At 39.4% G+C, this 15455-nt stretch overlaps 2 protein-coding genes across 2 annotated transcripts in view; both read right to left on the bottom strand.

Moving 5' to 3' along the window:
• The window catches only part of PLCXD3 (phosphatidylinositol specific phospholipase C X domain containing 3), a 223273-nt gene that overhangs the window by 63220 nt on the left and 144598 nt on the right, over positions 1-15455 (bottom strand). The window lies entirely within an intron of this gene.
• On the bottom strand, positions 9448-10648 carry LOC123231500 (lysine-rich nucleolar protein 1-like). The gene has a single exon (XM_044657764.1). The coding sequence runs from the start codon at positions 10021-10023 to the stop codon at positions 9463-9465; it is 561 nt and encodes a 186-aa protein (XP_044513699.1). The 5' UTR covers positions 10024-10648; the 3' UTR covers positions 9448-9462.

The following is a 15455-nucleotide window of genomic DNA, read 5'->3' as shown; positions in this document are numbered from 1 at the left end:
AGCAATGAACATGAACTTAGGAGATAGTGGAGGATTGAAAGGCCTAGCATGCTATGGTCCATGGGGGTCACAAAGAGTTAGACATGACTGAAAAACTGAACAAAAAAAATGTCACTTTCTGGTTTAAGGATTTGGTTATAAAGTATATGGTAATCCATCATCCTGCTAAAACAGCCACATCTCCAATCTAGAACAATGCAAATTATCTTATTTCCCTGTAGCTTTGATCTTCCTTCTCAGAAGATTCACATTCCTCCCTGTTATAGAAATTACTATCAGATTGTGGCTAACTCCTGCCCCCCGCCACTTTACTTCCTATATTTTCCCATAATATTTATGAAAGATACATATGTGAATGGGTTCTCTGATTGCTCAGGTTTTCAGGTATAGAAATAATTTCCATTTCAAAATCCACTGAAACTTAACTTTCACTGACATCAAAGGAAAAATATTCATTCAACCTTATCCATGAATTTGGAGACAAGACTCACTGAAGAGGCCAGGACTCAACTTACCCTGAAACTGACAATTAAATATATATGCACTGGCTTTTGAATGGAGGTTGTGACTTTGTCAAGATAATTATGGTTCCTGTTAGTCATCAGCACCCTATGTTTGTAGAAGAGACAGCTGGCTAACGTCTATGTGCTTCACCGGGCCTCTCTCCTCTGCTTGCCTACTCTATTCTTGTCACTTGCTTTCTGCTTTGATTTACAAGAATCCTGCTTATAAGCAGCAGGTTTCTTGAGTATTTTGTATTTCCATACCTCTATAAGAAAAGAGAAAACAGCAGGAGGGAGGTGGAACGTGCCTGCTTTCAAACTGTGCAAGCTGTGAAGCAAAATAAAGCTGGAGGTTAGGAGGAAGGAGGGTTAAAAGAGTTCCAGGGTTATGCTTTAAAAAAATCAAAAAAGCATTTTTCTGGGATGGAATAGATCTGCATCTCTCTTTCTCTCTCTCTTCCTCTTTTATTTTGCATAGGGAGAAATGGAGGCACATAAAAGTGACGTATAGTGTTAAGACCTCCCCGCCCTCCTTTCTATCCTCCAAATTCCATCCATAGTATGAGTCAATTCAGTTCCCCCATTTTCCAAGTAGCTTCCTCAGACCATTTCAGCCTCTAGTGAACTCATTTCTCTGAAATCCTGCACCTTGGGTCCAATAGTCAGTCACCTGGCACCTGAGAATCATGGATTGCCTTGTAAGAACTCTCCTACTGTCATCTTTAATTTTTGTTATCTTTCTACCTAGATCAAAAGCTTCTTGTCAAGTTACTTTTTGTATCCCCCCAGACTCTCTTGCAGTGTAGTAGGTACTCAAAAATTTATTTATATAGTATGTGCAAGTGAGAACAAAGAGCTCTCAACTTTTCTATTCTAGTCACTACTATTCTCCTGGATGAGCCTAAAGAGATAGACAACCACTGATGCTAACAAGGGCCTCAATTTGCAGGCAGAAGAAGTAAAAACAAATATAGGTTTTGCTAGAATACAGGACAGGATTAATATGCAAAGCTGGGAATCTGTTACCCCTGATTCATCATGGCTCAAATCCTGGGACAAGCAAATCCAAAGCCAGGAAAGAGGATTGTGTCTGTTGGCTGGATGTCCACCTCCCCCTGACTCAGGACCAGCCGTTCATTAGTCACAGGGTTAGAGTGTGTGGGAGAAAAACAGAAAATTCTGTAAACTGAGGGGAAGGTAGGTTAGACCAGAGGTTCTTAACCTTTTAAAAAAATGCATTATAAGCAGTCTGGTGAAGCCTATGGTCCTCTTCTCAGGTACTATTTCTTCATAAAATAATAATACATAGAATTCTATAAAATAAATATACACAAAATAGCATAAAATAAAATAAATAGGAGAAGGGGACCCTACACTTAGGGGAAACATCATCATTTGGGGTTGGAGTCATTAACTGAGAGCATTGCCACCTCTCAGTCCCCTTAAGGGTACCGGACAGACCTGCGGGAAGGGTGAAATCTAACACACCTGATCTTCAGGCAGTGAAGGCTACAGTTTTTATGTGACAAGTCTTAGCTACCAAATAAAATAGAGCTAGTGAAACAGCCTATATGTTTGTTAACATCCTCCTGTAGTTGCAAAGGTGACCTTGAACAGGCTCTCAAAAACTGTATCCCAGCATAGAGAAATCTTTGACAGGTCTTACCAAGCTGAAAAGGTTTGGGGTAGGAATGATGTGCTTTTATTCAAGGAGTATTCTGCTGAAGTTCAGAGATGTACATCACCAGGTGGTCTACAAGGTCAGAGAATTTTCATCCACAGCAAATCTACCAGTACCATGCTTCAAGTCTCTACCCACTCCAGACCAGCCTTCACTCAGCTGTCAAAGTGATCTTCCTAAAGTTCTGGTCTCAGGTCAATAAATCTAGTGACTTCCTATTACCTATAAAGTCAATTATCAAATCCAGTTTGGCATTCAAATTCCCTCCTCAGCTGCAAATTCCTCCATCTTTCCAACCTTCTTAAATCTTATTCTACCTCCCTACCCCAACTCAGCCCCCATCATGATTCTCTGAAATCCAGTGACATCAGCCTCCTTGCTGATTTTTGAACAAGATGTTCCATCTACAGTCTTTAGGGATTTTCACTTACTGTCCTTCATGCCTGAACACTCTCCCTCCTCGTCTTGGCCTTCTGGCTTTCCTAACATACTTCAAATCTCAGTTAAAACCGAACCTTCTATGAGAAGCCTTTCCTGACATGATTTCTTCTGTTGATAGTCTCCAATATATCCTGTATATATCTTGTTGGTATGTAGTTATTTGCCCTCTTGTCCCCTTTATTAGATTATAAACTGCTTGAGAATAGGACATCTTTTACCTTTCTTTATAGCTCCAGCACTTGGCATGTAATTTGCTGATTTAAAAATGCTTAGTGAACTCTCATCGATTAAGGCTAAATGGATTGTGATCTACCTTGGATCTAACTGGACATTCCGTAAGGGCTAGGACCACCGCTTGTAGCTTGTATAACATTGTATCTCCCACAGCACCTAGAATGGTGTGTTTATATATTGTAGGTACTCAATAAATGTTGGTTGAGTGAATGAAATCATTCACTGATTCATTCAACAAGAATTTAAGTAGCACCTATTATGTGCTAGGCACTGTGAATGAATAAAATCATTCTCCCTCATGCTTTCTTCAGTAATGATGAACTGCCTAACATCATCCTCTATAAACTAAAAAAAAGAAAAGAAAAAAATGGACACTGATCCTCATGACTCTATGGAAAGCCAGTCATGCTGTGAGTAAGGTTGATAAGATTAGGTGACATCTACCTGCCTGCAGTAGGCAAAGCCTTTCAAGATATCACACAGGGAACTGATTTTTCCTATATTCCAATGTCCCTGAAAAAAGTAGGTTTCTGTTACTCATAAGCTGAGAGAGTGGGAAACTCTGAGAGTACACTGGTCCAGAGAACGAGACAAAGAAGATAAGAACATTCATTCATTTATAAACACAGCCAGAGATCATTATATATGGCCTTTAGGGATCAAATGCAACCATCTCATCTGAGAAATTATGAAACAAAGGTATCGGACTAGATTCCTGTATTCTTTCTCCTGTGTGATTTAACTCTTCATTCATTCATTCAAGATTGCACACAGACAAAGAATTGTTCTGGGATTTCTGGTGGGTATAAAAATGAGGGAGTCTTCAGGAGCAGCTAGAAGACACAGTGAATAGTCCTTGCTGATCTTTTATCTTAGAAATGATACTAAGACAGAAGGTAAGCATAAAAAAAAACAGTATTCATTCTTAAGGTGCTTACAGTCTAGTTTGGAAGACAGTGTATGTACAAGGGATAGGGTATCCCAAAAGTCCTACTGTAGTTTAAAACTATTAAACATTAATGCTTGGATTCTTTTATTTTTTAAACTCTTACCTTCCATCTTAGAATTGTACTACGTATTGGTTCCAAGGCAGAAGAATGGGAAGGGCTAGGCAATGGGGGTTAAGTGACTTGCCCAGGGTTGCACAGCTAGGAAGTATCTGAGGGCATATTTGAACCCAGGACCTCTCGTCTCTAGGCCTGGCTGCCTATCCATTGAGCCACCTAGCTGCTCCACTCATAGCACTTAAAAAATTAATGTATTTGATTATTCAAAGTGTGTATTTCAGTTATTTGTATATAAATCATCTTTCCCATCCATTCTTTGCCCCCAATCTAAGTTCTTTGAGAATAAAGACCTTAATCTTGGTATATTTAAATTATAAATTTATTTTCAGATACATGTTTTCTCTCTCTGTACCACCCTTATCCCCATTTTTATCTTGGTATTTTGATGATCTTCCTCATCATATCCCATCACATACTGAGTGGCTTTACAGGCACTTGTTAAAGTTTGCTAAATAAATAAACAAATTTTTATGAGCTGTAGGGAGCTTGCTATTGTGAGAAACCCTAAAAAAACCAACCTTATGTAAAGGAAAGAAATTTTTTTGGTAAATTGAATGTACTTCCCTTAATTTATTTTTTACTAAATCTAGATTTTCACTTCATACCATGAAAGTACTTTCCTTGCCCAAACCAAAGCAGACGGAACATGATTTGTTTACTCAGCTCATCTGATGTAGGGGTCAGTGTGCTCATCTTGCAGCCTGCTTCAACATCTCTGAGCTTCTTGAGCTCAAATATTAAGGCATTTTGAGATTGGCTGAGCTATTTCTGGAATCAGTTGTAGAATTCACAGAATATCTGAAGAACAGCACCTTGAAAGGGGAAATACCTATTCATGAGTCTACCTCAAAATCCATGTCTTATAGAAGGCTATCAGATTTTCTCCACAGATGTTTCTTATTAGGAGTTGTTGGAGATGGGGAGCTGAGGGGTGCAATTCACACTTCAGATACATTTGTAGCTGTGTGACCATGGATAAGTCACTTAATCCTTTTTGCCTCACTTTCCTCTTCTGTCAAATGAACTGGAGAAGGAATTGGTAAACCATTCCAGAATCTTTTCCAAGAAAACCCCAAATGGGGTTATAAAGAATTGAACATGTCTGAAATGACTAAAACAACAAAGTCTCAGGGATCAATGGACTACTCAAGAGTTTCTAGATTGCATGTCTTTTGGGGCAAATAGGTGGCTCAGTGGATTGAGAGAAGGAAGGTCCTGGGTTTAAATGGCCTCAGATACTTCCTAGTTATGTGACCCTGGGCAAGTCACTTAACCGCCATTGCCTAGCCCTTACCACTCTCCTGCCTTGGAACCAATACACAGTTTTAATTTTAAGTTGGAAGGCAAGGGTTAAAAAAAAAAGAGTAGGTGGAAGAGCTGAGAGGGAAAAAAAGAAATCCAAAGTCATCCCAAGCAAGAGACACCTAAGTGGTTACTGTCATTCCACAACCCAGCTCAGCCCAGCATCTGGTCTTTTCTCTGAAAATTTACTGCCATACTGAATCCTATTGGGCCATTGGGAAGGGGAGGCTAGGCAAAGTTTTTCTCACTTTTCCTCTAATGGAACAATTAAAGAATCACAACTTTCCAAACTTAGCTACAGTTTTGTGAAAGTAGCTTCTGAAAAGGGAATATGCTGGAATCAGGCAAAATCTGACTCTGAAAGGCACAGATTATGTGAGGCTTCCTAAGACAAAAATCAGACTGTAGCATTATTTGTCAGGAAATGTAGAAGGCCAGTAGGCCCATCTGCTCCTGAGCATCTGATACTCCAGCAGAAGCCAGTTCCCAAAACTGGAAATTAAAGCCAAAGCTTTAAAAAGGTGGCCAATCCTTTGAACTCTTCAGATGCACTCATTCTTTCTCAATGTGCATATATCAGTTGACACACAATCTCAGACCAGCTGGCTTTATCCTGAATCCTCTTTTTTCCTTTATGATGACCAAAAGGGATTTCTGAGGATTGAGCACTGGCCTGGAAATCAGAAAGACTTGAGTTCAAATACCATATTAGCTACTTGCTAGTTGTGTGTCTGAGCAAATTACTTCATATCTCTGGGCTCCATTTTCCTCATTTATAAAATGAGACAGTCTTACTTGATTTTTTATAAGGTTTCTTCCCCATTCTAGATCTATAATCTTATCTTTCTTGCTCCTATTTATTAAAACTATGTCAATGAGATCTTTCCCATCTCCTAGCACTTGGGAGTTTGGAGTTCCACAAATGCTGATCACCCACACAATTGCTCAGGTAAAGGTCTCTTGACCCTAGAGTCCTCTCTACACGTACTCAATGCTGAGTCAACTCCAAGAGTGTACACTCAGAAACTCTTCCCGCCACTTATTTTACAAATAGAACCAGCCCTGAGGATCCACACTCAACGTCTGTCCTCCATCTTTCTTTCATGTTCAACTCCATACACCTTTTCTCTTTCTAGCACCCTGCTTTTTAATAAGCGGGTCCATGTTCCAATAGTAACAAACTTAGAAACTGGATCTCACCACCCAAACAAACTGTTCTCTACCACCAGGAACAAAGGAAGGTCTAAGGGTCTTTAAATCTGAGGAAATAATTGTAGATTTTCTTTTTCCTCTACAAGGCTGTCTCCATTTCCTGAGACTCTCAACCTTGAAATCCCCATGAAATTGTTCACTGCTCCTTTTTGTTATACAATTATATTAAATATTCATTATCATTGAAGACTAACAGAAAACATGACCTTGTCGTTTAATTGGCATAAAATGTTACAGAATTAGGCCTTCATATTACAACCGAGATATTTGGTAGCAAGTTGTCACTGTATCTACTTCTCTGGGCAAAAATTTTACAGAATAAAGTGTTACTAAATTCTAAAACACTTTCCAGGTTGACAATGATCCCTTAATCACCTCTTTTTGGGTCTGATGGTTCAGCCAATACAGAATTCACTTAATTAATCCAGTCCACATTTCTCCATCTGGTCTAGAAACTGGTCTTTTGGGTTCACTCCACTCTGCCACCTGCTGCTCTCCCCCTGGTTAAGCTCTTCACTTCTAATCCCATCACTAAACTGCTAACTCAAGCCTTGACTGACACCACTTCCTTCAGCATCTTTGTCCTCCTCTTGGAGGGCTAGGGACAGGGTATGGGCATAGCAAACTTCTCCTAATGGCTTCCTTTATAGAGGAAAGAAACTCATCTTTTCCTCACAATTCACTCTGTACCTGCTGCTCTGCCTAGTTTCAATTCTGTGGAATGAAATGCCCCTTTGCCAAGTACCCCCTTGTTTCCTATTCCATCCCCCCTACTTTCCTACCTCCTTTTGGGTCTTCTCTCCTACCTTGAACCCCATTAGACTATAAGCTACTCGAAAGCAGAAACCGTTTTCCTTTTTTTTATTAATTGTATCTCTTACACTTAGCACAGTGTCTGGGAACACAATAGTCGCTTAATAAATGACTATTGAATTGGATTGCTATTATGAGAAATTTTGTTAAATGCCTGGTATATGGTTAAATCCAGGTATACAACATTTATGGAATTTCCCAAATTGGGCAATCTAGTACTTTTATGAAAACACAGGGAAAGAGATTTATCTAATCTGAATTTTTTAAAATTAATTTATGCTGTCTTGTAGCAGTCAGTTTCCTGTTATTACTGATCATAAAACATCCCTTAAATACATTTAGTGATATATTTTATTTTATAATATCTACATTTTTCAATTTTCCTTCCCTTCTCTTCCCTTCCTTTTCCTTTCCTTCTTTTCCCAGAAAGTAATCTCTTAGAGTAAGGAATTTTTAAGGGTTTGAGGAATTGAGCAGGTGGAAGAGTAGAGTAAGCCCAAAAGTCCAGTTTCTAGACCATATGGAGAAATGTGGATTAATTAGGTGACTGAACCACAATAATATACCAAGTACCATGTTAGATGCTGGGGAAGGGAAGGGGATATGCATTTATTTAGCACCTACTATGTGCTAAACACTGTACAAGCACTGTACAGATACTATCTCAGTATTCTCACAACAGTCTTGTGAGGTGGGTGCTATTAATATTCTTATTTTACAATTGAGGAAATTGAAGTGGATAGAGGTTAAATGACTGGTCCATGGTCCCAGAGATAGTAAATGTCTGAAGCTGGATTTGAACTCAGGTCTTGACTCCATACCCATTTCACTATCTAGCAGCTCTAGCTGGGGATTCAAAGACAAAATTCTTCCCCTTAAGGAGAGACTTTTTGGGAAAATGATCAGGGGCCTTTAGACACTCCTCTTCCTTCTCCTTTGCACTTATTTCAGATTTCCACGTCCATCCTTGACTCTTTCCTTGAGAATTGGGTCTGAATCTAATCTTTGCATCCCTCAAACCTATCTATGTGTTGGAAAATGTTTGCAAAATGAATTGATTTGTTCCACTACAGAACATCCCTTGGTGACTAAAAGATCCAGAGTAAATAACATTGCATAAACATCCATCCACCTGCCAATATTTTTATCCAGGTGAAATCTAATTTAAGGTAATCAAAAGCAATTTTTAAGGAGAAATAAAAGAATCTCATAGTTGGAAAGGACTTAAGACAAAAAGGAATAACTAGAATCCCCAAACTGACTTATCTACAATACTGCGGACAAGTGGGTATCGATCCTCTGATGGAAGTCCTAAGGGATAGAGGGAGCTCACACCCACTTTATTTTTTTTTTAATTAAAATTTTTAATGAAAAAAATTTATTTAGAAATGCTTGAACATTTAATGTCAGAGGAACTCTAGCTGTAACTCTTCTCTGGCATTTCATGACTGCTCCTTTTCCCAGAACTACTGCCTAGTGCCCAGCTAAACAAAAATTATTTCACTACTGTAGAAAAACCAAGGCCACAAATTAAATTTGGCAAGGGGAAAAACATCAACTTTAAAAAGATATTAGTGGGGACAGTGCCAAGTGGCAGTGCTAAGCCTAGAGACAAGAGGTCCTGGGTTCACTTTCTACCTCTGTGACCTTGGGCAAGTCATGTAACCCGTCACCTAGCCCTTACCACTCTTTTGCCTTGGAACCAATACTTAGTATTGATTCTAAGACAGAAGGTCAGAGTTAAAAAGAATAAAAAAGTATCAGCAGTGGCAGGTAGGTAGCATAGTAGATAGTGTGCCAGGCCTGGAGTCGGGGGACCAGGGTTCAAAACTAGTCTCACATACTTCCTAGCTATGTGATTGTGGACAAGATACTTAACCCTGATTGCCCAGCCCTTGCTGCTTTTCTGTCAAACTGATACTAAGACTGAAGATAAGGATTTAAAAAAAAAAAGATATTAGCATACGGTGGCCTCCATTAGTCCAGAATAATTTTGAACATTAAACATAAGTATTTTTAATACTAGAAACACTATGCTGGCTTTTATAATACAGGTTACTCTCCAGCCCCTCGAGGGGCTTTGAAATCCTTCACCTGACTGAAGCTCCGCCAGCTTACTACTTAAAAAGCAGTTCAACCTTTAGTTCATGTAATAGAAAATCTAAAAACAACTCTGGCAATTTGGGGTGAGAAAAGGGACAAGACATTGCTAATCATTAAACTTTACAGATCTGGATGCATTTCTGTCTATATAAAATAATTTGTTTTTGTTTGCAGAAGCTGAATAGCCAAGACCGACTCCACACTGTTGCTTCCAGCTCATGGCTCTGTCAAATTCCACTTGTAGATTCTGCTGTAAGGTGGCAGCGGCCTGCTTGTTCAGAGCCATGTTTTGTATGCCCAGGGCACCTGGGGAACTGCTGAGTGACGAGGAAGAATTCTTAAAGCCCCCCGTAAGTCTGAGGAATTTCATCTTTTGGTCGGAATTTTCAAAAGTCTCAGGATCCCACTGCCCAAACCTAGTAGGCGCTTCCTCTTTGGTTTCAAGAGCTTCAGTTTTCCCAGATTCGCTATCAATCTCTTCTTGCAAGGCCTTTCTTCTGACCATGCCTGAGCCTTGTGGGTCCTGCATGACTTTCCTACCTGCCATTGTCATTGTCTTCTTTTTCTTTTTTGGAGCAGGTTCTTTGGCAGGGAGTGGTTCTGTCCATATCTTAGATTTTTTTCCCTTTCTTTTCAATGTTCCTGGGGCTGCTAAGTAGTGGGACATGTTCTGCAGGTTCAGCTTTGGGCTTTTTTTTGTGACCTTTCTTTCTGTAGTTGCTAATGGCACTAGAACCCTTTATGTGGGCCTCATTAGTGGGCAAGTTATCAGTTCTATCCTCTTCCTCCTCCTCCTCCTCTCTGTAAGTCTTTTCTTCTTCTTTTTCTTCTTTTTGGCACCAGAGTCTTTGAGACTGCTGGGCTCCTGCTTCTCCTCTGTCTGTCCCTACTCTATGGGCTCACCCTCTTTTCCTTCTTCTTCCTCTTCCTCCTCCTTCTCCATAGGGTCAGGAAGAACCTCTCTAGGCTCCTGCTCCCCAGACCACTCCTGATCTGATCTTTTATCCTTTTTCTGTTTTTTATGTTTCCTGACAAAATCCTCTTCCAGTTCCACCTCTACCCCTGTCCCTGCTACTGGAGAGTGAAAGGATGCCAAGTCCAGGGATGGTTTTGTCTTCTTTCTCTTCTCTTGGCATCAGAGCTCAGGAGGATTTAGAAGCAGCTCCTTCATGCTCTGATGCTTCTTCAGGGAGCTTGTTGTGCCCATGGGCTCTGCCTCTTCACTCTCCTCATGGAGGTCTCTATCTAGGTTCTCTGATTCTTGGATTTTCTCCTCTTCCTCCTCTTCCTCTTCCTCCTCCTTTTCCTCCTCCTCCTCCTTTTCCTCCTCCTCCTCCTTCTTCTTCTTCTATGTTTCTGGAACCATGTCTGAGGAGGCCACACTATTCTGGGATGGCTTTGTTTTGACAAGGGGTTCCATATCCAAGGCATCTTCTTCTACCACCCTGGCCTTCTTCTTCTTTTTCTTCTTCTCTCTTGTTTCCTTGCCAGAGTCTAATTTGCTTGCCTTGGCAATCATTGCTTACATCCCCGCTCTCCCGGCTCCACATGTATAACAGATCTTAGGTAACCCCTCACTCCCACTTTAAGTAGATCCAATTGTTAAGAAATTTACATCAAGTCTAAAATTTGTTTCTCTCTTTCTCATTCTGTGAATCTAGCTCAGCCTTCTGGGACCGAGCTGAATAAATCCAATATTTCTTCTAGCTTTTCAACTATTGGAAGATAGTGGTCTCATCTCCCTCTCCTTCCCCCCACCCCTCCATGTACCCTCCCATCTAGTTTTCTTCCCTTAGCTAAACATCATAGATATTACAAAAAGGCATTGGCTTTTTTACAAAAATTACAAAAAAGGGCTGGTGTATGGAAGGAGGAAGGACGTATTATTGCTGCATAGTTGGTTTCTCCTAAGTCCTTTGAGGCATTGATGAAAACTTTCTGAGCCTTAAGATTTTTTCTGAGTACCAGCTGTCAACATGGCTGACTGGTTCCCAGAGCAAAAGTTGATAATGGGGATATGGCTTAAAGCCCAGGGTCTCAACTTAATGCCTAAAGTGGGCTTATATTGGGAATGACACCAGCCCTACCATGGACAAGGCTACCTGGAAAGTCTACCTAGAAAATCTAAGGAGAGAAATCTTTTTGTTAACTACTCAACTAGCTGTAAGTTCCTAGTATGGGGACTATGTCTGCTTCCTTTGGTATTCCTTACAGTGCCTAACAATGTGCAACTTCCACAAGGGGGCCCAATAAGTGTCTGTCAGCTTGACCTGAATCTCAGCAAACACTCTTATGCAGATAAAGAGTGTAAAGGATGGAAAACGAATCATTTACCTCCCCTAGATTTTAAAACAAGGAGACCTATGCAATAATGCTGTTCTATGTTGTCCTTGAGTCTCCAGCACTATTTGATTTTCTTTTATGAATAATGAAAATCTGAACTAATACAACATTACCCTCAATCGTGGTTATGCCACAGAGAGAATGTCTCCTTGAAATATAAGCCTTTTGATTATGTTTCCTCACAAAACTTCATTTCTTGCCAACAACTGGATGTTTTCTTGTCAAAGAGATAGGGCTTGGGGGTTATTAATCCCTATATCCTTTCCTCCACCTCCTCCTTTGGAGTTTTCTATCTGGATCTGTCCAGAAGAGTGTCCCTCTTGCTTTGGAACCTCACGCTAGGCTTGTGAGAATTAGTTGTTAGGAGCTTCTTCAGAGAGGGTAACATAAATAGCAAATTTATTAGAGAAACTGGCCCATTTCAGATGTGTCCAGTCTGGCTGGTGCCATGCTACCTTAAATTGATTTGGCTTTAAAAATAAAATCAGATAGAATATGTCTGAGCTAAATTGCCTTGGATGTTTCTGATCAACACCTGAGTTCTTATTACCTCTGCTGAAGAAAATAGGGATGATTAGCTTGAAAGAGAGAAGTTAAGATTTGAGGGGAGGTATAATCATGGTCTTGAAATATTTAAAGAGTCCCCATATGAAAGAAGTAGACCTCTATGAACAGCAGAAGATGTTATCTCTTGGGGCAGAAATAAGTTCAATAGACAAAATGTACAGAGTCAAAATTGGAGCTCGCTATCTCATAATGAAAGCTGTCTCCCCTCTTTTCTGGCTCCAGGAATAGTTATCTTAGGAGGAAGCAGATCTCTGACACCAGAAGCTTCTAACAAGAGGAGAGATGACCATATCAAAGAAATGTTGTAAAACAGATTTTTGATTCAGATAGGTAATGGGCTATATGCTGTTAAGGGGGCCATCCACAACTTATATTCTTTGAATCTGTGGTTGATTTCCCACCATCAACCCCAATGTATTAGTAATATCATTGCAAATTATTTGACGTGGGTTAGCATATCCATTTATTATTTTGGCAAATCTATATAAACTTTAGTCTTAGGATCAATACCATGTATTGGTTCCAAGGCACAAGAGTGGTAAGGGCTAGGCAAGGGGGTTAAGTGACTTGCTCAGGGGCATACAGCTAGAAAGTATCTGATACCAGATTTGAACCTAGAACTTCCAGTTCCTAGGCCTGGCTCTCAATATACTGAGCTATCTAGCTCCCCAAAATAAGTCTACATGCCTCCTTCTAAAAAATCCCAACTCCAAGGTCAAAAGCCACATTCTACAATGGAATCAATTTTATAGTCAATTAAATCTTCTACTCAGAGTGCATAAAAAACCTATACATCTAGACTAAAGGATTATATTAAATATAAAACAAACAGTGCTTTCTACTGTAGGGAAAATAAAACTCACTGCATTTTTCTACATATAAAATAAAAGGAATAGTCATGGCCACATTAATTATTGTCAGAGTAACTGTATATAAAAGACAGTCATGGATTATGGATAGAGAATCAGAATTAGAAAGAATTTGTACATTCAAATACTTCCTCTGATGCCTATGAGCTATGTGACCCTGGACCAGTCACTTAATCCTTCAGTGGCATCAGATAACTTTCAAGTTTATAAACTATGCCATCTGGATTGCCAGGCTGCATTGATGGAACTTTCATTAGAAGAGAGAATTCACAACATGGATGAAATCACAGATCAGTGCCCCCCAAATTAAAGTACTCATACAACTACAAAATCTTTTCCTTTATGACAGGGTGCCATAGGAAAAGCCACTGATGGTGCCCACAAACTAAAATCAGACCAAACATTTATTAAATATCTCTTCTGTATGAGATATTCATCAGGCTAGGGCAGAAGAGGGAGCAGAGGTGAGAAGTACTGAACATATAGCAATCAGGAACATAACCCTTAACCAAACAAGGGTCTAGAAAACACAGGTTGTGAGACAAAGACAGGTTCTGCAGAAACAGTAAAAGTAGGCAAATGTTTATTGAGTATTATGAATAGTCAACTTTTTGAAAATGTTCTGCATATGTTATACTGATGTTACCAGCATGACTCCATTCCTTTGGTTCCACTGGTGAAAAATATGGGCCAAAGCCATGACAGAGCAGTTATGAGTCAGTTCCTCAAGTGTCCTCTTTATGTCCATATCCTTTCCTAACCATCATTTGCACCTGCTTATTCCAGAGTCAGGAGCCAATCATATCCTAAGCTACAACCACTTTTTGGTTTTCTATTAAAATGAAAAATACTTTCCAAATGGATGAATGGAGTTTGGAGTCCTCATGAATCTTCAAGAAAAAATGACTCAGTGGAAGAAGAAGTGAATGTTCATTAAGGCAAAATGTTTCAAGCAGAAGGCCATGAAATAACTTGGGTAAAGACCAAGAGTTGAATTTTGAAAGGACAGTGAGACCTAAGACTCTGTGGGCATATACATAGTTTATGAAGCATAGGAATTCATCTAGAGCCCTTTGACAGGCTATGATCTACTGGTAAATAAGTTTTGCAGTGCAGAGATTATTGTACATTCTTTTCTACATTCTCCAGTTTTCAAAAAGTTTTTCCCTATGAATCCTGATGTGTGACATGATAACAGAGGGAATAGTATAAAAATTAAAGTTAATGAGTAAGGATTTGTCTAGACTGGATGTATTTTACAGTTATTGAATCAAAATATGTGATTACTTGATCATTTTCAGGGCTGAGTTACCATTAATTCCTTTCTTTTTTTAACTCTTACCTTCCATTTTAGACTTGATACTGTTTATTAGTCCAAAGCCAAAGAGTAGTAAGGGCTAGGCAATGGGAGTTAAGTGACTTGGCCAGGATCACACAGCTAGAAAGTGTTTGAGGTCAGATTTTAACGCAGGACCTCCCATCTCTAGGCCTGGCTTTTAATCAATGGAACCATTTTGCTATTCCTGTTACCATTAATTCTTCAAGGGGAAGAGTTTTGTAAATGTTTAAGAGTAATCTTCAAATTTCCCTTTCTAAGATAAGTGATCAGGTTAACATTTTGCTGACTGGGGATCCAACATATTTGAAAATTAAAGTTACTGGAGGTAGGATAGATCTACCACTGATCTAGAGTTTGGAATGTTGTTGAGTCCTATCCAACTCTATGGGAACCCATTGGTCTTTCAGTTTTCTATGTTCAAGTAGCTCAGTAGAATGAGATCTCAAGGTAGAACTGCTGGCCTCATATCCCAAAGATCACTTTGAGCACCAGTAATTCCATCTCAACCTCTGTAGTTGCTCTCCTCAGTCAATATCTTCATAAAGGAACTATGTAATTGATCTAGGAGAAGACCTAGAGTAGGGGTTCTTAGCTTGAAGTCCATTAATTTAAAAAACAAACAAACTAATAACTACATTTCAAAAGGATGAGTTCCCTTTTTAATCCTGTGTATTTTCTTTTATGTACTTAAAACTTTTTTTTCCTGAAAAGGGACCCATAACCTACATCAGTCTGCCAAAGGTGTCCATGACACAAAAAAGGCAAAGAGTCTCTGATGTAGAGGAAGTATAGAGTGCCAAGTTCAGGGTCATATGACTTGAGTTCAAATTTTGTCTCTTTTCCTTATCACCTGAGTGACCTAAGTTACTTATCCACTCTATCAGTTTCCTCATCCATAAAACGAATAGCTTAGACTCAGTTAGACCCTTGCATCTCTAAATTTTTGATTCTATGAGCCTAAAATCTTACGATGTCCCCAGT

This window comes from Gracilinanus agilis, chromosome 1 (genome assembly GCF_016433145.1).
Source record: "Gracilinanus agilis isolate LMUSP501 chromosome 1, AgileGrace, whole genome shotgun sequence".
Classification (NCBI taxonomy): Eukaryota; Metazoa; Chordata; class Mammalia; order Didelphimorphia; family Didelphidae; genus Gracilinanus; species Gracilinanus agilis.
Note: the sequence above shows the minus strand (reverse complement) of the source record. Positions and strands in the feature narration are given on the sequence as shown.